Genomic DNA, 25,746 nt, shown 5'->3' on the forward strand with positions numbered 1-25,746 from the left:
ACCTGTACATCCTTGTTACTCATTTACATTCTGTTCACCTCCTTTGGAGTTGTGCAGACTATACCAAACTGGCAAGGTGCCTCAGTTTAAGCACCTTGTTCAACTGAATCTTAATTATATATATATATACATATATATATATGTATATAACTAATTTAGAGATGAACCACCACTCTACAACTCAGTCAATTCAGAACCCGTCCAAATCCATGCTGTGAGGCATATACCATATTAATATCTATCTAAGATTTCTGGCTACAGTGAAAGACAGAAATCAATGAAAGAATAAAAGACTGTAATATATGTATCATTTCTTTCTTTTTTTTTTTTTTTTTTTTTTCTTTAAGATTTATTTCCAAAGATAAACTATAAAACGTTTCTGAAAGAGATATTGTAAACAGAAAAACACTTGTACCAAAGAGGAGAGAAAAACAACAAAAAAAGAAAGATTTAGATTTTCTTTACAAATAAAAAAAGCAAAACAAACAAACAAACAAGCAAGGACGTGTGTTTTCTGAGATGTTTTCCAAAGTGCAGTGGTTCTTTTAAAGTTGTGTTTCTTCCCCAAACACACCAAAGTATGTGGAATATAAACCTGTCCAGTGTCGGTTCCACCCACACACACACACAGACTTTCTATTATAAAAGAGAGAGAAAAGGAAACAGCCCTAATTTGGGGACAAGACTTGAAATTTGGGAGGAAGGTGTAACTGACCCCATATTTTATTTTAACCCCAACAAGATGAAAGACAAAGTTGACTTTGGCAGGATTTGAACTCAAAAACATACATAACCAGAATCCCCTATGGCACTTTCCGAACACTAAATCGTTCTGCCAATCTATTATATTCTTTCCCATTTTGGCACCTGACCAGCAAATTTCAGTAGGGATGGGCATGTCGATTACACTGACCCCAGGTACTTGGCTTGGACTTCATTTTGTTGACCCCCGCAAAAGGATGAAAAGCAAATCAGCTTTGGCTACATTTGAACTCAGGATGTAAGGCCAGAACAGAAACCCAATTTGAGTTTGGGGGCAAATGGCTGAATGGTGAGGCTGTGGCACTCCGAATCATGAGATCGTGGTTTCAATTCCTAGGCTGGATGGTGCATTGTGTTCTTGAGCAAAACCCTTCATCTCACTTTGACACCTGATCAGTGGAACACTGTGCACCTGTTTATGCAATGCCGGTTTCATGGAGGAAATGCGTTAATGTACAACACAAACATTTGATCTCTTAGAAACAAATTGTTTTGTGTCAGGTCGCTCAGCAAGAAATTGCAAAATCAATTTTCTCAGACTACGAGAGGAGGCTATTATGATGTAACTTTAAAGGTGTTTATTTCAAATGGTGACAGGGAAAAGTCCTTAAACCCCTTCTTTGCCATAGGTGGTGCCACCAAAAATATCATTGTGTAGTAGACCTGGAGGTGGGGTGGAATGTGTGATCAGGAAAGCAACCACCCTACCAACAAACACCAATCCCTCACAGATACATCAACAAACATAAAAATCTAAAAAAAAAAAACAAAGTAGAAAATAACGAATCAGCCTTAATAAATTACGGGTATGTCAGGTTGTTCCAGAGGTATGCATGAGGTACCCTGAATTAACCCACCCGATCCACCCCTATTTCAAAGTTATCGCCTTATTGTTGTTTCAGTAGCTCAATATTGTTATTGCTATTCTTATTAATTATCAACTTAATTAAAAGCAATCAAAATTGGTTCAAAATTGTTAAAATGTCAGAAGAAATAGTTTACAGAATTTATTTCCAATCTTTACCTGTAATCTTCTGTTATCCTCAAATTCCGCCAAGGTTGACTTTGCCTTTCAATCTTCCAGGGGTCATTCAAAATAAGGACCAGTCGAGCACATTGGCATTGTTGGAATCGACTAAACTTCTCCCCTCCCATAATTGCTGGCCGGGTGCCAAAATTATTATTACCAATATTTCTGTCTTTGTCACCAAAACCTGATATCATTGCGGTATTGAGATTGTTGCAATCACTGTTTAGCCCTAGGTTAACCCTGACCGAGCAGACTACCTTCGGTTGGAGGCTATCTAGCCATGACCATCCCATCATCTACATATCTAAGAATAAATTATCCAATGACTTTGTCCCATCTATAGGAATTTCAGGGAGATTTGGCTGCTATTTCTAACAGGCTGACTGACTAGAGGGTTATGAGACAGGTTGTTTAACCATAGGTCACCTTTGACGAAGTGGCACTATGATCAAAGGGACTAAAACAAGGACCTTTTCTTTATAGATAAAGCATGGAGGGAAGGAAGCCCTCAATCAGGCTGCCAGGAAGACAGATTACAGTTTAAGTTGGCCATACTTCTTTTTTTTTCTTTTTGGAAGCAGGAATAACATCAGTAAATCACATTCTAATTAATATTGATTAATTACTGATGTTAATTGAAGGCAATCCACCAACTTTATCTGTCGATGGAGAGAAGAAAGGAGATATTTGTCCACCTCTGTTGTGGCTATTTGAAAACCCATCAAAGAAGTGGCTAAAATTTGGATTGTTTTACCAAATATTATAAACTGTTATGGAGTGAAAGCTTAGACAAGACATAGATTTATGTATATATGTATATATATGTGCAAGTGTGTGTGTGTGTCTGTTCGTCTTGACACTGTGTTGTAGTTGTAAAGAAGTGTCACTGTTCTACAAGCAGTGTCATTTATTCGCATTATTCTACATAAACATGTCCCAATTTAGGATTTAAAAAAAAAACCTACCTTGCCTGGAAATGGGTGAGGGTTAGCAACAGGAAGGGCATCCAGCCCTAGGAAATTTATCTCAATAAATTCTGCCTGACCCATGCAAGCACGGAAGAGATGTTACAATGATGGTGAGAGAATGATGATGAAAGTATACGCATATTATTTTGTTAAGTTTATGTCTACAGATATTCTATAGAAAATCTGTGGAGATAACCTTAACAGGTGATGTAGTAGCATTGCTAACACAGGAGAACAAGGCATTGACTCATAAAAACATTTAATATATTTCATAGTATATTATAGGTGGCATAACGGAATACCACGTACCTACGAATCATGTGTATATCTACAGATACACATACACACAAATCAACATTCTTGCACATTGATATATTGTATTTGTACGAGCATGTGTATGTGTGTGTGTGTGTATACGTATATGTGAATGTTATACACACACACACACATAACTGTCAAATGAAAGGTATTATATTAAAGCTAATTTAAACACTTTAATTAAAACAATTTACAAAGTCAAACATCTATTGTACATGGGAAGACTCAATACCGAATGCAGAGTCAAATTTATGAAATTCACTTCTGGCTGGGACTTTGAAGTTTTACCTGTCAGTTTAGACAACCGATTTGGTTGAATAAGCCATCATGTGGAACTTAAAGTCTCAGCTAATATATATTAATGTACATATATACTATCTTAATAATTGTATATATATATATACATATATATATATGTGATACATGTACATATACATATAAGTTCATTTCCAATCCATTTTTCCATGCTAAAATAGTTAGATGAATACACATGACAGAGGAAGCAATTTACAGCCAGGTGCCATTTCTGTCACTAACCCATACCTGTTTTTCAAGTAAAGGATATTCTTATTCCCTCATCTTTTAAAGTACAGAGCTGGGGGCACAATTTTATTAACAGGGATAACAGCAAACTTCACTCTTTGTAGCTCAGTACTGTTTCACACAAAGTCCACAACATAAATATCTGCATACACACACACACACACGTGTACCATAAACCCAAGTTTATATTCTGGCATTCTCCTACAGATACAGGAGTAAGCAGAACAAGTATTTATACCAGGAATTCAAATACAACCTCCCCTAGATAGATAGTAGAGCATGACGTTATGGTAGGCTTATTGGACAAATGTACTATTATTGTTATTGTTGTAGACAGTTTAATCCCAGGTCGATGTAGAACAGAGCAGACCAGACCCCCTTCAGATCAAAGACATTCCAGTTTTGACCATCCAGTAATATATAACACCATGTGGCAGTCCTTATATTTGTGACAAACAGTAAAGTGTAAGCTGATGATGGAGATCTGGCTGCTATTTCTAGTATATCAAACAACCACATAGAGACTTGCTACAGTTTCAATATTGAATGATAGAACAATGCTGTACCAGAAGCTGTTGGAGTAGTTTAGCCCAAGGTCAGACGCAATCAGGCAGACCAATCACCAAAATGTCTCAACCATGAATCATAATAGCTAATGTGATTCATTAAAAATTTGGTTGCTATTTCTAGCAGGTTGAGGACCGTGCAAAGGCTTCCTCCTTGATTGTTGATTTCATTTTTCGTTCAAAGGAAATATTCAACTGATAGAAGAAATACATAATTTTCTGAACCAATGGGTGTGTATGTCAGTTAGCGTGTTGATCAAAGCACGTTTCACAGTGTTGGGCTACCTGGTGTCATCCACGGCTGGAGGACATTTCCACTGGATCCACTTCAAGAATTCCACAATAATAACTGATGAAGGAAACAGAAGATGGATTTGGTACCAGTCTATTCAGTACGACGATGGCTTCAACTCGTCCCGAAACTCTCCTTTATGGGCAGCATTTTGTGCATCTAGCAGTGTTGCATCACAGACTGATGTGACACAAACTGCACAGGTTGATGCAACACAATTAGATGCACAAAATCCTGCCCACAACGGACAGTTTCGGGAAGAGTTGAAACCATTGCCATACTGAATACAGACTAATGCCAAATCTATCTTCTGTTTCTTTCATCAATTATTATTATTATTATTATTGGTAATTATGACACAACCTCTGGAAGAGGAAAGAATTTCAATAAACCAAAAATTTACCTTATATGGTATGTCATGTATACCTCTATACACATACACTTATGTCTGTGTGTAGATCTACATCCACGCAGCAAAAGGAAAGAGATGTTGGTGAACAAAGACCAGAGACGGAAAGAACTGACTGGTGTACAGGCAGAATGGTCATGGCTGGAATGTCTTAGTACTTAGGTCTGCTCGTTTATGGTTCTGCTGAACAGGGCATAACAACAACAACAGCACTACCACCAGTTCTTGGTTCTCTTTATTAGAGAATTCTCTGTTGCAAGTATTTGAACCAGGGTTCCAGTTTGAGAAAAAAAAAACCCTCTTGTGTCCTTGTTTCACCCTTCTTATCATCATCATCATCATCATCACCACCTGTCTTTGAAGTGCTGCAATATTGATGAGTTGGATGGTGACCTCTCTCTCTGTTGGATGACCTTTAATAAACCTAACAAGGACAGCAACCACCTCCACAGGTACTCGTACCACAAGCATTAGTGCTTGTGTTGTACCTCAGGCTTTAGTTCCACCACCAGCATCACTCCCACCCATCACTGATGGCTGACTCCCAGTCACTCCCCACCACTTTCACCAACACCCCTAACCATCATCAACAGACGATTTCCCCTACCCCCCACCCATGCCACTGCAACACAATTCACTTCCACCCCCCACCCCCAGCTTTAGTTTTCCTCTTGATCCTTCCATCTCAGAATACCCAGTCCCCTTTTCTCCCCCCCCCCAGTGCCATCAACAACATCCCACCCCAACCTCTAATAACTGGCCTTCAGACGTTACGACCTGACCGTCATCCAGGCCATGCCGGCTGCGCTGCCAATCACTATGACGTGCCAGTAGACTGTGTAACCCCAGTCTGTGAGCAGACTAATCATAAGCAGCGAGCAGCAGACCAACAAGGACGGCAGGGTCTGACGCAGCTTCAGTCTGGAGATCAGCGATTCACCAGGGAACCGCATGTTGCAGCCTTTCTGGTGTGAACTGTAGAAGTGTGACAACAAACTGAAAGAAATGGAAAAACAGCAGATAAGAATCGGAAATGTTAAGTTTTTGAATATTTTCTTGTTTGTTCATAAAACATGTGTGTGTGTGTGTGTGTGTGTGTGTGTGTGTGTGTGTGTGTGTGTGTTATGGTTTAACTCTTCACCACTTAAAACCCTTCAGCATTCAGATTCCTTTGTCAAATGTAAGATGCTCATTTATCCCTCATTGTTTTGAATTAATCAGGCATTATCTTGTAGCTTCAAGATTTCAATGGTGTGTTTGTATATTTTTAGAATGACATTGTAGGGTAAGTGTGAGCAGTTGGATCTGGGCAGTTTGAACATAAAAACAGTTAGAATATTTTGGGCCAGATTAAATGCTAAAGGATTAAACCAGTGACATATGTGGCCCAAATATTTAACCTGTTTTTGTGTTCAAACTGGCCCAGATCCAGCCTCTCACACCTACCCTACAATATCATTCAAAAACTAAATCGCATCATCGAAATCTATGATTAATTAAAAACAATGTGAATAAATAAGGATTACATTTGACTAATCAGAATGCTAACAGTTAACATTTAATGTATCCAGGTTAGGCTCAAATATTTGGCCAGTTTTATGTCCAAACTGGCCAGAGCTGACCTCTCACACCTATCCTACAATGTCATTCTAAAAATAAACAGTTGCCTCATCAAAATCTCAAATCTATAAGATAATGCATCATTAATTAAATAAGCATTACATTTGACCGAGTAATCAGAATGCTACAGGATTAAACAACATGAAGAATAGAAAAGAACAGACCCAGTCATCAAAATACTGAATATGGGTGTGGAGGGATCAGGGAATTTGCTTACGGTATGTCCCATTCTGTGGAACTGTGAACAAGTTTTTTTCTTCAATAGCCTTGTATGGAACTCACCATCATCATCATCGTTTAACATCTGCTTGTCCGAAACACACACACAAATAAAATTCAATACATTACTTCACAGTTAAGGGTTGTAAAGAGACTTCGTTTATTCTGGAGTATAAACTCAATCTATAAACAGAAAGGGGGGGAAACTCTACAACTCAACGCATATCATTGAGTTAATTCAGTTGAAGCGGACGTAATTAGAAGAAACGTCAATTCTGACCAGACGCATTTTCAAGGGAGATAACTTCTACCAGGTTCTACTATCCCAGTTTATTTCCTTACAAACCTCCTCAGTTTTTCTTCTGTTGTACCCCTTCATCACATCCTACAAGCGTTTGCTTTCATGAAGTCCAACAGTCTTTGTGTACCCCGTGTGAAGAATATAGTGTAAGATGGTAGGTTTCCACAGAACAAACAATAGACACGAATTTTTTGTAATTAATTTCATTTAAAGTTTCAAAATCTCACCAAGACCAATTGTGCTTTCGTCCCCCCTGAGACCTATAAGAATCAGGTACCAGTTACATACTGAGTCGATATCTCAATTGTTCCCTCTCGCAAAATTTCTGGTAATGTGTTTATGCAATAAATTAATTAAATTTCGTTTCCTGTTATTTTAATGAGACGAATGAGCTAGGCATTTTCTAACCATGAACTCGATTCTAGACACAGTTTTGGAGATAGACACATCCACATATTATTCATAACTGAAAGACTTGAACGAATTTTGTGTCTGGCGATAAAAACTGCCGAAATCCCTTGTTCACACCAATACGGGAATTGAAACCGCAAAACGACTCTCCACGCATTTTTGAGACACAGTTGCTGCATTAAGTTCATGGTGTTTACTTTTAAATCCCGGAAGATTTTTTCGAAATGTCACATATCCTCGCATTTTGTATTCCGTTCCCCAGTTTGAGAATCCCTAGCTTACCATCAGGCGAAAAGAGGAAGAAAAAACTCAAAACACCGAGAATTCCAACATTGTCCCGATGTTTGAGTGTTAGGCTCAAACTCAGTAACTCAGTACTACCACAGGATATTTAATTCATTGCTCTGCCCATTCTACCAATCAGCCAGTTGGCCACAAGGGCCGCAATAATAAACATCTGGGACAATACAAAAACAAAGGCTAGAGGGGGTTTACATACACATGTGTAGACAATAACAATTAGAAAGAAAATTGCTAAGAACATTATATAATAGATAAAGTAGCTGACAGTACGACCCAGGGACCAAGGAATACCACTGACCACTAAAGACATCAGAATAAAGCACCTGTCTCCCGTCTGTTCTCTCCATCCTGTGCCATCTTAGAGAAGGCCTACACATCTGAGCCACCCTCATCACATTCACCCACCTTTCAACAAATTCACTGAGGTGGAAAGAGCTCACACCAACCACACCAACCTCACTTTAATAATAAAAATGGACTTTTTTATCGACCCCAAAAGGATGAAAGGTAAAACCGACCTTGGTGAAATCTGAACACTGAATGTACAGATGGATAAAATACTGTTAAGCATTTTGCCCGGTGTCCTAACGATTCTGCCAGCCCACTGCCTTAATAATAATAATAATAATAATAATAATTGTTACCAATTCTAAGGTATGTACAACATTCCAAATATTTGTGGGAAGAAGGGAGATGGAAGGGCAACTATCTATTTGGGGCTTAACAGCAGCAGCAGCAAGAAGAAGAAATATTTAGGGCTTCTTACATGTCTTTCGCTTTAAATTGGTTGTACATCCATGTTTTAAAAGAGTCTTCTGAGCGAGGAATATCCTCAATGTTGATTCTATTGATGTGAATGTGAACTTCTGGTTTCTTCTCTGATAAAAAATCTGCAATATATTTACAATATATACATATATACAATCTGCAATATATAATACAATTATTAACATATATATTGGGTCATCCCATAAATAATGCAGATTTTTCAATTGCATGAAGAAAAAGTCGGAGGGGACGGGATAAACTACTTGCATCAACTTGCTATAAAAGCAGGTAGTAATTTTACTTTGTGTTTATTCTTAGTCCAAGTTTTGAAGAGTGCAGTTTGATTTTAACAGTTATTTTTTTCAAAGCTATAATGGAAGTGAAAAAGGAGCATATTTGGAATATTTTGCTTTATGAGTTCAATAAAGGCAACAGCGCAACAGGAAGTTTGAGGAATATTAATGCAGTATATGGGGATTGGATAATAAGTGTAAGCCAGTGTCAATGGTGGTTCCAGAAATTCCGAGCCAGAAACTACAGCCTAGAAGATGAGCCTTTTCTTGGAAGATCTGTAGAGCTTGAAAATCCTGCAAACCCTGGAGGAACAAAATCCCATTGTAACTGTTGAGGAACTAGCAGAGAAGCTTGGATTTGGTCATTCCGCCATTCATTGACACTTGCACCAGAAGAAAAATGACCATCTTTGGTTTCAAGATGAAAGGTTTTCTTCCATCAGGATAATGCTCTGCCGCATATAGCAAGGATGACTCCCACTCACACCTCAACTTCCCCTCCTGCCACCCGAAACACACCAAGCTCTCTCCATCCCCTATTCTCAATTCCTCCATCTGCGCAGGCTCTGCAGTGACAACCATGACTTTGAGATTCAATCTACCAACTCCACTCACAACGCTTTGGTCACTCCAAGGTGCCACATGGTGGAACTGAACCCAGAACCATGTGGTTGGATAGCATGCTTCTTACCACACAGCCACTCCTGCATTTATGTATGGAAGACACAAGAAAAAATAAGATTAATAGAAAGAGAGGGTTGATTGGTAATGATGTTAATGACTGATGATGAGCGACAGAAAATTCTGCTTTGGTCCTTACTCTGCATCCCAGGTGCTCTCTGTCGCAGCCCCGTGTTGGGGTCAATAGTGTTGCCATAGCCAATGGTGATGTCATAGACTGCATCCACGTGGTCCCGCAGGTGATCGATGCCTGTCTTAAAACCCCTCATTCTTGGTGTCAGAACATATTCATAAGGATGAAGACCTGCACAAGAGAAACAACAAGAAATTATACATGCATTATATGTGTGTGTGTGTGTGTGTGTGTGTGTGTGTGTATACACGCATGTTCATACGCATGTAGTATGTATGAATGAGCATATATACATACATATATACATATATATATATATGAAGAAGGGAAAGAAAAGGGAAAATAGGAAAGCTCCAGCCAAAGCAGAAAGTTTCACAAAACCTCCATGTTTTAGGTGCAAAGACCCATCTTCAGAAAGAAAAATAGTCTGAGAAATGTGTAGTGATACAGGTTCCATTAACCCATTCGAATTTGTAGGTGTTATGGTAGCAGTAGCAGTTACTCTCCAAATGTTGGTGTAATCAGCTCTCCAAGTGAACTACTGTGCCAATGGAGCACTAACAGCACCGTCTGAGCGTAATCGTTGCCAGAGCAGCTGACTGGCTTCTGTGCCGGTGGCACGTAAATAGCACCATTTGAGCGTGATCGTTACCAGCATCGTCTTACCGACATCACAGATATTAGTGTTTATTATTTTGTTTACGTTTTCCTCACTCCTTCACTTGTCTTCTTGTAATTCTTGCACAACTACCTCAGTGCCTTGTTGTGTCTGGGGACATAATTGGTCTTCCCTCGTTCCAGGCATCCATTGACAATGCAATTACCTGCTTCAGGTATTAGACTGCGGTCATGCTGGAGCACTACCTTGAAAAATTTTAGTCCAACAAATCAATCCCAGCACAATTTTTTTCAAAACCTGGTACTTGTTCTATCAGTCTCTTTTGTCAAACTGTTAAGTTAAGGGAACATAAACACACCAACACCAGTTGTCAGGTGGTGGTGGGGGGGACAACACACACACACAAATGGTGAGAGAGTTGAAAAGCAAACAAACCTCGTTCCTTAGCAAATTCTTTGCTCTTCTGAATAACATCCTGTTTACAAGGATTGAAGCGAGTTCCTTCGGGGAAGACAACCATCCACACCTGTTTTAACGAGAAAGGTTTAGTGTGAGATGGAGGAGGAAGAGGAAGAGGTGATGATGACAATGACAATGATGATGATGAAGAAGACTATGACAATGATGATGATGATGATGATGAGTATTGAGGATAAACCAACAGAATATAAACAAACTCTGTCTTCTCCCATCTTTGAGCAACATCACCACCACTGCCACCATAACTCCTTCGCAGTGACCTCTGGCCTCAGCATCCTCCCTCCTCCACTCACAAGAACTAAAAGTACCAGTCATACATGAGGGTCTATACAACTAATTGTACCCCTTCTACCACCTCATATCAATTTCAGACAACGTCGAATTACACAGCTAGATGTCCCAGCCAACCATTGTGGACATGCATGGGTCAGTGGTTAAGGTGTTGGACTCATGATCATAGGATTGTGGTTTCGATTCCTGGACCAAGTGATGTGTTGTGTTCTCGAGTAAAACACTTCATTTCACATTGTTGCAGTCTACTCAGCGGGCAAAAGTGAGTTAATCCTGCGATGGACTGGTGTCCCATCCAGGTGGGGAATGTATAAGCCAATGAATTGACCCAACAAATTTAACAACATCTCCAGTAACACATTCCACCAAGACACTTGACTTCACCAAACATCATGACTCTTTTAGGATGCCTAGCACTCTACCACACAACCATTTATACCACTCGATTCCTCCAACTTTGCAACAAATCTATCAGTTCTGTTAGTCTAGCATTCTGCCATTTATACCATTCTACAAGTCTGCCCCATTTCTTCTGCTCCACAACAAGTCTCAGAATTCTATCAGTCTACCAGTCTCTCATTCCTGCCATGCACTGCTGTTTCTACCATCCACTGCTACCATTCTCTCACTCTACCATTCCACAGAAAGAAGGAAAGGAATTACTCACAGGTGTATTTTCATTTTTCAACCGGTTTAGAACACGTTCTATGGTGTGTTGGTTTTTGGAGAACTTGCCGTCTCTTTTTACGTAAATACATCCATGCTGCAGAGATACCAAAAGAAAGAAAGAATGAAAGAAGGAGGAGGAGGAGAAGGATGTGAACAATACTGCATTTTGTATCTTTCATCTTTTCTGTTTTTTTATCTTTTTTCAAGTGATGGTGGGGGGGGGGGGGGGACAAACACACAGAAAGACAGACAGACATACATATATACAACAGGCTTCTTTCAGTTTCCATCTACCAAACCCACTCACAAGGCTTTGGTCAGCCTGAGGCTATAGCAGAAGACACTTGCCCAAATTGCCACACAGTGGGACTGAACCCGGAACCATGTGGTTGGAAAGCAAGTTTCTTACCACAAAAGCTTTGAGAAGTAAATTGAAAGAAAAACAAATAAAAAACAAAAGCAATTTTGTTATCGTCTGTGTTTACCTGTCTGAAGTAGAATCCATACATTGGCAGGAACTTTAGGCTGTCCTTGAGAATATATCGTATGTGGCCGATCATTCCTTGACGTACGGCCAACATATTGGTGACAATCCAGTCGACTGTTGAAAGACAACGAAACAAAACATTAATATGAGAATTACACTTGTGTGTGTGTGTGTGTGTGTGTGTGTGTGTGTGTGTGGTGGTGGTGGGTCCAGTATGGGTTGGACAGTTCATGAGGATCTAGAATGTGCAGGGCCATGTTGGGCCCCTACAGATCTCTGAGACGGCTTCTATGGCTGGATGCTCTGCCGATTGCCAACCACTTTACACAATGTACTAAGTACATTTTCCATGCCACCAGTATGTGAAAATTTTTGTGCAAATTGCAAACAAAGAACAGGGGAAAAAGAAGGAAAAAGCTCTATGTGTGTGTGTGTGTGTGTGTGTGCATATATATGTGTGAGTATAAACATACTTCAGTGTGTGTGTGTGTATTTGTATTTTTTTGTTTTCATGTTAAAATTGCTTGGGTGGCAGTAATAGTTACTAACGTCTTTCACAGAAATGGCAGCTGAATGTGTGTAAAACACTTTGATGACAACAGGAAGGGCATCCAACCATAGAATATCATCTCAACAAGTTCTCTTCAACTGATGCCAACATCGAAAAAAAAATGGATGCAAAAATGGTGAGGATGACTGGAATGAACAATTAAGTTGCATCATAAGCCACTCATCTGGTTTCCATGATGTATAAGAGACCAAAATCCCAACAATCTGCCCTAAATGGGACTCCAGTCTGTCGCAGGAGTGACCTGTTTGCAGCTGAGTGGACTGGTGCAATGTGAAACAAAGTGTTTTGCTCAACAGCACAATGTGTCACCCACTCCAGGAATTGAAACCACAAGCTTACAATCACGAGTCAAACATACAAGATCACATGTGAACCTATTGCATAATTAATTATAATTAAAAAAGCAATAGATTGATTTTGGCTTAATCTGAAATGTCAAAGGTCAGTGGGTAATGATCGCCGTTATGTCAAGATGCTGTCATCATTGATGACGTAAAGGTTAGTAAATAAAGAGAGTGGACTTCAGTCTGATTTAATACGGCAAAAGAGGGGGAGGGTCAAGGAGATTATTATTATGAGGAGGAAGAGGAGGAGGAGGATAATGATGGTGGTGATTAAGATAATAAGGACGGTAATAACATTGATGATAATGATGATGATGATGGTTTCAAATGTAGACGCAAGGTCAGAGATTTGTGGCAAAGGAAGAGGTTAGACAATCACATCGACCCCAGCATTTGACTGGAACTTTGTTTTATTAACCCCTACAAGGATGAAGGGCTAAACTGATTTTGGTGGGATTTGAACTCAGAAAATAAAGAATTGGAAGAAATGGTGCCCTTCCTAACTCCAACAATTAGCACCCTGTACACTCTCTTAAGTGGCTGGCATTAGGAAGGGCATCCAGCTGTAGAAACTGTGCCAAGGTAGACATAGGACTTGGTGGAGCCCTCCAGCTTACTTGTCCTTGTCAAATTATCCAACCCATGCCAGCATGGAAAAAAGGAAAGTTAAATATATATAAATATATATATATATATATATATATATATATATATATATAAATTTTTTTTCTCCGTGTTTTTCTCCTTGTCTCTGTATTCTTTCTGTTGAAGAGCGTAGCTCGAAACGTCAAAGACTTTCCGTATTCCCGAGCGTCATACTAATACATCCTTTTGTTATTTACACCACCTGTCCTCGTCTGTTGTTTTTTCGTACATTCTCCCATATATATATATATAAACAAAACCTATACATTCATGCATGCCCACACACCCACACCCATCTACATAGCTGTTTATTATTAGACAAACTCCAACATTTACAGAATGATCACAATGTTTCATTATCTGCTCAGAATGAAACAAAGCTGAAACGGGGTTGGTTCCTCTATTGAATTTCAATCAGTAACCAATCACATTTTGCCTTCGTTTCTGTCTAAATCAACATTCTGAGGAGATAACGAAACATTGTGATCATTCTGTAGATGTCGAGTTTATCTGATAAAAGAATAAACTTCATCATAAATGTATTTCATTTTACATAAATAATGTATTGAATATTTTCTATTTATCAGTCACTACTTCTCTTATGACTAACAGATTTTATCACTCATACACACACACACATCTATCTATCTATCTATATATATATATATGTATGCTGACACACAAATGCACACATACATATAACTATATATATATATATATATATATATATATATACATTATTAATAAATTATAGGGTATCAAAAAAAATTTTTGAAATTTTATTTACCACCAGTGGTCTAGCGAGAGTAAAAATCAGCCAATAGACTATGTATTATTCATTTAAAATACAGAGATGCCTATAATAGGACATCTGACCCGCTAGAAAGAGCAGCAAAAGACTACATACCAAAACCGCAAATACGCGGTAAATTTGGAAAATTAAACATATGAACACAGGCCATGCTCCCTATAACTCGTGTTTCATATGTTGTCTGGTCATTCTGCCGATGATAGTCCAACCATTGTAAGATATATTTTTATCTTACTAAATTGACTTGAAACCATGGTACAGAATATAGATTGGTAAATGTTTTTATTTTTCATTCCCTTTCGAAATTATCCCTATTTTTGTGGTATGTAGTCTTTTGCTGCTCTTTCTAGCGGGTCAGATGTCCTATTATAGGCATCTCTGTATTTTAAATGAATATGGGGTGTGATGGGTAAATTGTCAACATTTAAAATTTTTGATTTCACATATGCGCATTGTTTGTTTTTGATTTTATCGACTACACAGTATAGTAGGGTCAGCTGGGCACCAGCTGTGAGAAAAACAGCACCATGAGGCAATTCACTTTGCTAGAAATTTGGAAATGACATGCTGTACTGCTTGGCATTCATGCTAGAAGCTCCAATATGAATATTTCAGAGTGTTTGGGTGTCAATGTGAGGACATGTACCATGAAAGATAAAAATTAAACATCCAGTCAACATTATGGTGTTTGGAGTGATCACTAGTAATGGCGACATTATGCCTCCATTCATCTTCCCACACGGCCTGACACTTAACATGGAGGCCTACATCAAGTGCCTGAAGGTGGTAGTGCTGCCCTGGGTCAAGAGGGTGGCTGCTTTACTTTCAAACTGGCCATATCAGGACTCTCACACCTACCTTACAATGTCACTCTGAAAATAAACAGACATTCCAATATTTCAAAGCTATCGGATAATGCATGGTTAATTTTTCATTTTAGAAAACAAGAATAAATATTACGTTTAGCAGAGTAACCCGAATGTTAAAAGGTTAAATTAATGATGATGCTGATGATGATGATGACTACATGGTGTGTTTTTCTGTTCGATCCTGAATCAAGGACTTGTGTGCAAAAGGACAAAAGTTTCTCATTAGAATGGCAAACACACCATTATCTTCATTGGATCCAAAAATATAACAATGTCTCGACCCAGGTCACATTCTGCCTTCATCTATTTTTAACCTTTTCAATATTCTCAATAAAAGGTTAAGTTATTATTATCATTATTATTATCATCGCTGTGCTAATTATTATCATCGTTATGTAGGACGTTAGCTATTTATGTTAACCCATTTGTGTTTGATATTTTTGTTTTCTTTTTCTTAAACCTCCAGGTTGATTTGTTGTTTTTTTTAAATTTTTTTTTTTGCACAGTCAAAAAACTTGAGAAGAATTTAATATATTTTTTTGCTAAAATGTAGTGGAAGGGCTGTTTGGATGAAGAAGAAAACCAAAGAAGATGTGAGAAGTAGAGGTGAAACTGACCTCAAAAGGTTGGACCTTAACAAGGAGATGAGAAAAGACTGCAACAAGTGGCAAAACAATGTAGATCCATCAAACCCTTACAAACATTGTAAAATGGATATGATCGTCATTATGATGATGATGACAACGTTGTCAATGTCGATGATGTATGTTTGACATATCGAAACTAAACAGAATTCTATATGTACCGTACTGTTTACCTTACTTATAAATAAACACGTCAGACTTGATACCAGTGACTCACAATATTGTTCAATTCGTGACTCACCGGAGACAAATTTCTGCCATACATCACATGCAAAGTTAAGAAAAACTATTTTAAAGTTAAACTATTAGAAAAAAAAAAAAACGTAAAACTAAAATAAAATAAACCATTGCTTGCTTCATTTTATAAATTATTCTTGTGTTTAAATGGTTGTCGGAATATTTCCCGTTGGGGACTTTTTCCTTCTTTATTATATTCTTTTCTATTCTAGGCACAAGGGGAGGGAGCTAGTCAATTAGATCAACCCCAGTACATGACTGGTACTTAATTTATCGACCAAGTTGCAGACAGTCAGAAAGATTCAATGACTTTTTCATTTACCTGAGTGTCAAATTAATACACCTGCTTGGTTGTTCATACACCTGTCTTCATCTTTTGTTTATCTCTAAATTTCAATTATATATATATATATATATATATATATATATGTATCCTCATCATCATCATAACCATTTTACATCCATTTTTTTATGTTATATTCAATGTTTGTGCCACACAAAACACCTGTGCTGGTGTCACACAAAACATCTGTGCCAGTGTCATGTAAAAGCACTTGCGCTGACGTCACTCAAAAAAACACCCTTTGTATGCTCTGTAAAGTGGTTGGCATGTTAGGAAGGGCAACAAGTCGTTGAAACCATGCCACAACAGACAACTGGAGCCTGGTGCCAGCTCCTGTCAAAACCATCCAACCCATGCCAGCATGGAAAACAGATGCTAAATGATGATGATGATGATTTCCCATGTTTGCATGGGTCTGATGGAGTTTGTTGAGGCATGTTTTCTATGACCAGATGCCCCCAAATTTTAAGATTTCAAGAAATAAATAAAAAAATCAATTTAAACAGTATTTACACTTTGAAAAGGTTAGAACAGTTCTTCCACGGCATGCTGGTAGCAATAATAAAATAAGTACCAGTAATATATTAGGTGTCAATTCATTGAACAGTGACCTTATATGGCTGTGTCAAAACCAGATTAAGCCAGTACTTACCAGTACTCTGGTGGTTAGATATATAGATGATGTTTTCGGGTTTACTAAAGAGTGCATCCACATCACCATAGAGATGAAGCTGCAACGAAAAAGTTAAACATTTCTTTATTAGTCACAGAAAACGGTTGATGATTAAAAGAAAGAAAATGGAATGCTGTTGATGGTAAGTCTTTATGTCTCTTAGATGTGTAATTACTGAGTGTGTGTATGTGTGTGTGTGTGTGTGTGTGGAGGTGCAATGCCCCAGTGGTTAGGAGAGTGGACCATATTTCTCTCTCTCTCTTACACACACACACACATATATTCACCATGCTTGACCAATAAATCTACAAGATTTTTTTTTGTTCTCTCTGTTTATTTTCTCTTGTTCCTTTCTGTCGCAGAGCGTAAGCTCTAAACGTAAAAGACTTTTCCATTTTGCTCGAGCATCAAACTAATACACCTGCTTTTTGTTCATACACCTGTCTTTGACTTTTTGTTTTTCAATAAATTTCAATGATACATATACACACACGTGTGTGCGTATATATGTGAGTGTATATATGTGAGTGTGCATGTACGTATGCCAGATAGAAGAAGATTTAAAAGAAAATTTAGAAAAATAAAGAAGTGTGTGAGAGTTTGAACACGATAGACGACCCCCACCCCCGACTTCCACCCTGCCAACCCATGGTGAAGAAAATGATAACAAGTGACATTGCTAAAAGTTCAGAAGATAGGAAGATGACGCAAAAAGATGGCAACGGCTTGAACTGAGGGTCAAAAATCAATATAAAAAAACAAAATATAAACAGAAATTAAATGAAATTCATAAAAAAAAAAGAAAAAAACTTCAATATGGAACCTACTAGAATGGTTGTTATCAAACAATTGTTACAACTAGTTTACTCCTGATTTAAACTTGCTAATTATTATTATTATTATTATTATTATTAACAACATCAAGGTAAGCTGGCAGAACTGTGAGCACAATGGACAACAAAATGCTTAGCAGTATTTCTGTCTGTCTTTGCATTCTGAGTTCAAATCTTTGCCAAGGCTGATGTTGCCTTTTATCCTTTCAGGGTCAATAAAATAAGAACCAGTTAAACAGTGGGGTTGATGTAACTGACTTGGCCCCCTGTCTCCCAATATTGCTGGCCTTGCGCCAAAATTTGAAGCTATAATTATTATTGTAAGGCAGCGAGACAGCAGAATAGTTAGCATGCCAGACTAAAAGCTTAGCAGCATTTCATCTGTCTTTATGTTCTGAGTTCAAATTCTGCCGGGGTCAACTTTGACTTTCATCCCATTGGGGTCCTCATCCATAATGCATCACATAATCAAACCAGTCTCCTCTCTTGCATGTTACATCTGATTCCCCTTATGCCTAACTTTGCACTTTGTTGCAAGTGCACCCTAACATTGGTTGCCAAGCAGAGAATACTAGCTTCAGTCCTCTCTCTCTTGTATACAGAGGAAATTTAAAATACGTCCTATATATTGATCTGTCTTTCTCCCCAGACACGACAAAACTTTAAACATTGACGGGAAAGAAATGACACACCACCCCACACCCCCAGACCAGGGAGACTTGAATGCTTTGCAAAAAGAGTGAACACTACAAAAGACATCCATGGGCCAGGAGGAGGAGGCGGTGGTGGTGGTGGTGTTAAACCAGGCAACAATCAAGGGAATATTGGAGCCTGGTGCAGCCTTCTGGCTTGCCAGTCCTCAGTCAAATCGTCCAACCCATGCCAGCATGGAAAGCGGACGTTAAATGATGATGATGATATATAGATAGATAGAGAGAGATACATGGAGGCTGTCGAAGGAAGTGGATCTGGAAAACAGTGTGATCCGATTCCTTATTGTTAAAACTGTGACAGACAGAAAAATAAAGTAGAAGAGGGGGGGGGGGAGGCGGACTATGGAAGAGAAGGAAAGGAAAAGGGGGAAAAAAAAAGACGAGGCCATAGAGAAGAAGATTTCTGAAAGGGGAGAAGGCTGAGGTGATAAAATGACAACAATGATGATGATGATGATGATTTAGCATTATGTGGGGTCAAGCATAAGAAAGAATCCCCACATGGCAAATGAACCTGCCAAAAACAGCAGCCAAATTTCCCTCAAACCACATCCTAACATCTTGAATAAGGAAAGGACTCATCAGGTAGTGTAGCCACCTCACACAACCTTAAAAAAAACAAGATGGTCATGGCTGGAATGGAATGCTTTCGATCAGACCTGACCAGTAGCTAAACAACATGATGATGATGATGATGATGATGACCATCAGCACGATGCTGATTATTACAATTATGATGGTGATGGCTGAATGCTGATGGCTATGATGATGATGATGCAGATGATGATGTAATATCCAGACTGCTGCTGCTGCTGCAGATGAGGATGGTGATGAGGATGGTGATGAGGATGGTGATGAGGATGGTGATGAGAGCCACGGCTTTCCAGAATACAATTCCATTTTTAGTTTTACAAAGCCATTATAAGGAATAGAAATCGGTGGAGCTTCAGAACAGATGTCCCATACCTGATGGGGGTGGGGGGAGAGGGGCAGGAAAGAATAAAGTAAAAAAATACCCTTAGGTTGCAGAATGGAGAGGAGGGAGTGGGGTGGAGGTGGGGGTGGGAGGTAAAAAAATGTTCAAAATTCAAAATCCTGCGGGGAAAATAAAATTCTCAGAATTTCAATTATTGTTGCTGAGAAGGATGAAAGGTAAAACTGTACAGCAAAGAGGACAATGATGATGGTGATGGTGATGATGATGACGATGATGATGATAATGGTGGTGGTCGTCGTCGTCGTAGTAGTAGTTGCAGCGATGATGACAACAGTGCAAATGTAAAACGATGACAGCGATGATGTAATCGACGCTAACGGAACAGTAAACGGAAATCAGAGAAAAGACTTAAACCGAAAGATTGGAGGAAGGGGGAGGAGAGGGGGAGGAGAGGGGGAGGGAGAGGGGGAGGAGAGGGGGAGGAGAGGGGGAGGGAGAGGGGGAAGAGGAGAGTAGGGGGGTGACGTTGAGCGGGAAAGAGAAAGAAAAAAATAAGGAGTAACGGATGAAGACATAGGTTGATGGATGAGAGGTAGAGAGAAATCATCATCATCATCATCATCATCGTTTAACGTCCGCTTTCCATGCTAGCATGGGTTGGACGATTTGACTGAGGACTGGTGAAACCGGATGGCAACACCAGGCTCGATGTATATATATGTGTGTGTATATATGTGTTTGTGTGTATATATGTATATCTATATATATGAGTATATAAACATATATATATATATAGATAGATAGATAGATATATATATGTTTATTCACATACACACACACACAAAAACAAAGATTGAGTCTTGGCACATTTGATTAAGGAGCTTGCTTTGCAACCAAGTAGTTTGGAGTTCAATCTCACTGCACAGCACTGCACGCAAGTGTCTTCTACAAGCCTCAGGTAGATAAATGTCTTATGAGTGAATCTGTTAGAAGGAAACTGTGTGGAAGCTCATTATGTGTGTGTGTGCATGTGTGTTTATTCCTCACAAATACTTGACAACCGGTGTTAGTTTGTTTACATTCCTGTACCTTAGCAGATTAACATAAAAACTGTTTTAATTATTTGGCAAAGAAAAAAAAAAGAAAGAAAATGACCCTCCCCAAAATATTGTTAGAACTGAACATAAAAACAAACATTAACATGAGTGGCTACGTACAAGGGTGGGGGACTGTGTAGTAAGTAGCTTGCTTACCAACCACATGGTCCTGGGTTCAGTCCCACTGCATGGCACCTTCGGCAAGTGTCTTCTACTTTAGCCTCAGGCCAACCAAAGCTTTGTGAGTGGATTTGGTAGACGGAAACTGAAAGAAGCCTGTCGTATATATATAGAGCTTTGCTCAGAACTTAAAACCATTTTTCTTTCCTTCCCTGAGCGTCTGCTAATACTTTACATGTACCATATGCTTGTGTTGTTGTTTTTGTGTTTGTTGTTGTTCTTTTTGGGGATTTACTATATATATATATATATATATATATATATATATACACATACACACACATACATTCTGATGTTAGTGTGTTTATATCTCCCATAACATAGCTGTCTGGCAAAAGAGACTGATAGAATAAGTATGAAGCTTAAAAAATTAGGAACTGGTGTTCAATCTGTTTTATTCAATTTCAAGGCAGTACTCCAGTATGGCCACAGCCAAGTGACTGAAGCAAATACAAGAGTTAAAAAAAAAACCTTATAGTTTATTATGAAATGTTAAAACGTTTCATTGCACAATACTATTATTGTTTTGGAGTGTTCTTAGAATGTCTGTCTCAAGATGTTTCAGCTTCAATGCACAGTAGGAGTGGTGGTGGTGGTGGTGGAGGGTTCAATACCACACAATGCTATATGGTGCTGGGTGGGAGTGTCCGTGATGTCTGACAAAGGCAGATGGGCGTCGGAAGATCTGTTATTGGCAGGTCAATGAACTTTCCAGCACTGACACTACAATAGTGTTGGAGGCGTCTGTGCGTGTATATATATTATATATATATGTGTGTGTGTGTGTGTGTGTGTGTGTGCATATATTGATATTTCTGTATGTACATACACATACACACATCATCATATTCATTATATACATATAATATATACATCTATGTACGCATGTATGTATGATCGCATGTATGTATGTATGTATGTATGTATGAAGGTATGTATATGGAAAAGGAGAGATAAAAAGAGGGAGAAAGACTGGAATTAGAATATTAAATGCTCCATCAAAATATTGGGGGAAAAATATTAAATAATACAGAAAGTGGGAAAGATTGAGTATTGAAAGGTGGACAATATAGACAGGGAGACAGGTGGACAAGGTAGACAAACAGTGAACTCTCTGTCTCTCTCTCACATATATATATATATATATATATATAACGGGTGTGGTTGATGGACCTGCTAGAAACAGAAACCAAATCTCCTTCAATTCACGTCTTAAACAAGTAAAGGACCCATGGTTTAATGTAGATTTAGGCACAGTTTAAGACAGAACAAAATGGTCACACCTGGAGAGCTTTTTTGTTCACAGGTCTTGTTGGCTGAGCGTTGACCTGACATATATAGACAGACATAAATAAATCGATAAATAAACGAAGGTACACACTCGTAAATATGCATACACAAATATACACCAGACACACACACACACACACACACACACACAGTAAAGCTCCACTAAACACACATACATTAGTCTACTGTGTGGAGGCGTTCAACATAAAACACACATCTGTTCATGTGTATGTACATATATATATATATATATATATATATATAATATGGGAGATTGTACGAAAAAACAACAACAGACGAGGACAGGTGGTGTAAATAACAAAAGGATGTATTAGTATGACGCTCGGGAATACGGAAAGTAAAAGTATATTTAATGTACACAAACACACATGCAAGTGTATATATATATAGAACAATACAAAAACACACATGTATGTATGTAAAAGTACATGTATGTATTCGTATATAATGTGTGTGTGTGTAAAATGATAAAAAAAAACAATGCTATTGAAAATATGTTATGTGAAAATAATAAAAACAAATGTAAGGTGCTTGAAATATAAAAAACGATGATGGATGTAATGAATGAATGAGGAAGAATAATAATAAACCAATGGTTTGTGAAGGAGCGACAGAACAAGAGAGAGAGAGATGGGGAGAAGAAATAGAAAGAACGAGAAGATGGATGAATGGGTGAGACAGTAAAAACAGACGAAGACAAAGACCAGATTTGTCTGGGAAAACTGAGTATCTGTCTAGAGACAGATGGATAGACAGATAGATAGATATGCTTGATAGGCTCTCGACCCGAGTAGATGAGGGAGTTCACGACCACCACCATCATCACGACGGTGATGAAGATGATGATGAAGATGCTGGTGGTTATGGCGGAGATAATAATGATGATTAAAATGGTGATGATAATGATGATGATGGCGGTGGTTTTTCTTCAGCTGCTTTCAGGACAGGGACTGCCTATTTATAGAGGAAAAACAAGGAAAGGGGGGAAGTGAGGGGATTATCGTTTCAATCGATTTTACCAACGCATATTACTGGTATTTATTTATTTTGACACCTCGGAAGAATTTAAGGCAAAGGCCGGATGCGATGGAATTTAACCACCAATAACAATAATAATAATAATAGCCGTGAGAATCCGCATAAACAAAACAATTTATACAAAAGGCTTCGAAACATATATATTGGGGTAATCTTAACGTTCAGCGTCCTTAAATGTAGACGGTGGTTAGGGTATTAGAAGGTGAAAAGAAATATTTATTCAGGACGATAAACATAGAAATCATCTAACATATCTGACAATCAATAATAATAATAATAATAATAATAATAATAATAATAATAATATTGTTTCTCTTACCTCGGTACCTGAGTAAGTCTCGAAGAAAAACAAGACCAGCCGCTGGTATATGCCCCACATTGTGTCATCGCCAATCTGGTAGATGCGATGCGGTAAGGCCGCACTTAGGGCCCTCCATGCTCCCCAGATGGCCAGATAACAGGGTGCCGTCCCCACAATCACGAAGCCGGGAACAATCCATCTGAAATGGTGTAGATTAATGACCACTGAGAGCATAATTTTGTCCACTCCAGTGTAGTCCAATCCAGTCGGAGAAGCCCCAAAACGAATAGGTAGGGAAACAGGAGGTAGATAGATAGATAAATAGACAGAGAGAGAGAGATGGGAAGAGAGGAAATAAAATTGTTATTGAACGTCAATGAAGAAGAGAGCAAGCACTGACTCCACAATAAACAGACTCTGGCGGCAGCAGTAGCAGTAGCAGCAGCAGCAAGCACGCCGCAATGCTGCAAAGATGATGATGTGAGAGAGGAGGAAACCTGATAAAGGTGAACGTTTTATTTGAAATATTTCTATTTCAGAGAGGAGGGCTGTTTAATTTGAAAAAAGTAAGCCCTGCCGTTATGTTCGTGTCAGCCGATAAGTCATATATATATGTATGTGAGTGTGTATATGTATATATATATATATATATATATATATATATGTATATGTATATATAATGACACGCACTTTAAATTTGTAAATGTCTGTTATAAAGGTTCGGGATGTGAAATAAGGTAAAAATGCTTTCGCCAGTATTTTTCTCTTGTCTTTTTGTCCCGTTATATATATATATATATATATATATATATATATATATATATATATATATATATATATATATATAACTATATATTTCGTATTGTATATTATTCAATTGATACCAAAAAATTGATATTCGTTAAAATGTAATGTGTCACTATTGAAAATAAAAACATCATCATTATTATCAACATCCCTCTCATCTGTCGCCCTGATGCCAAATAAAAGAAGTCATTATTATTATTGTTGTTGTTGTTATCATTTATACATTAAATCCATTTGAAAAACCCCACTTTTAATTTCAGGTCCTGCAGTCCTATTATGTGTGTGTGTGTGTGTGTGTGTATACGGCTCGCACCTTTCTAGAATTTAATTTAACACCTGCCTGAATACGTTTATTTATTTATTTATTTCATTGATGATAAAGTCTATTGGGTTGTTTGAAACCGTTTTCACATGTGTTCTGTAGTATTTCGACAGTCAATAATATTTGCCCAACGTATCAGAAAATGTTTAAATCAAAATATTTCGAAGCTGTTTCTTTCTTTTTCTTTGTCAATCTCTCTCTCTCTCTCTCTCTCCATATTTTTTCTTTCTTTCTTTTACACTCCCGGGAATCCGTAAACATCTGCCGGATATTGCGAGGCAGGGAAAGCAGAGCGGAGGATTTCAATTACAACACTCGCATGGCTGTTCAAGGTAAACCCATTCGAAAAACTGAGTGATGTAGTAACAGACAGACAATACTACAGTGGTGTCTGTGGTCTGTAGTATGGGTGGTAGTGGTGTTTGTGGTTCCTAGCTTGGGTGATGGTGGCCATGGTGTTTGTGATCTGTAGTTTGGGTGGTAGTGATGTTTGTGGTTTGTAGTTCGGGCGGTAGTGGTGTTTGTGGTCTGTAGTTTGGGTGGTAGTGGTGTTTGTAGTTTGGGTGGTTGTGGTGTTTGTGGTCTATAGTTTGGGATGTAGTGGTGTTTGTGGTATGTAGTTTGGGTGGTAGTGGTGTCTGTGGATTTTAGTTAGGGTGATAGTTCTATTTGTAGTCAGCAGTTTGTGTGGTAGTGGTGGTCTGTAGACTGGGTGGTAGTAGTGTTTGTGGCTCCTGGTTCGTGTGGTAATAGTGTTTGTGGTCTGTAGTGGTCTGCAGTTTGGGTGGTAGTGGTGCTTGTGATCAGTAGTTTGTGTGATAGTGGTGTTTGTAGTTTGGGTGGTAGTTCTATTTGTAGTCAGTAGTTTGTGTGGTAGTGGTGGAGGTGTGTGTGGCCTGTGGTTGCG

The 25,746-nt window shown here is 38.4% G+C and overlaps 1 protein-coding gene across 2 annotated transcripts; it reads right to left on the minus strand.

The window, feature by feature from the left end:
• Nucleotides 1-299: 299 nt before the first annotated feature.
• LOC106884199 (1-acyl-sn-glycerol-3-phosphate acyltransferase epsilon) lies at nucleotides 300-24,142 on the minus strand. 2 transcript variants are annotated; one of them, XM_089341669.1, is made up of 8 exons: nucleotides 23,729-24,142; nucleotides 17,280-17,358; nucleotides 12,162-12,277; nucleotides 11,675-11,770; nucleotides 10,672-10,762; nucleotides 9,624-9,788; nucleotides 8,509-8,632; nucleotides 300-5,884 (listed from the first exon to the last, which is right to left on the minus strand). In XM_089341669.1, the coding sequence occupies exons 1-8, from the start codon at nucleotides 23,942-23,944 to the stop codon at nucleotides 5,659-5,661; spliced, it is 1,113 nt and encodes a 370-aa protein (XP_089197795.1). In that variant the 5' UTR covers nucleotides 23,945-24,142; the 3' UTR covers nucleotides 300-5,658. The 2 variants fall into 2 exon arrangements, with proteins under 2 accessions (XP_089197795.1, XP_089197797.1); XM_089341671.1 differs by lacking the exon at nucleotides 23,729-24,142 and adding an exon at nucleotides 21,037-21,094 and having other exon boundaries at nucleotides 5,102-5,884.
• Between the last annotated feature and the right edge of the window lie 1,604 nt (nucleotides 24,143-25,746).

This window comes from Octopus bimaculoides, chromosome 25 (assembly GCF_046866305.1).
Source record: "Octopus bimaculoides isolate indiv1 chromosome 25, ASM4686630v1, whole genome shotgun sequence".
NCBI lineage: Eukaryota > Metazoa > Mollusca > Cephalopoda > Octopoda > Octopodidae > Octopus > Octopus bimaculoides.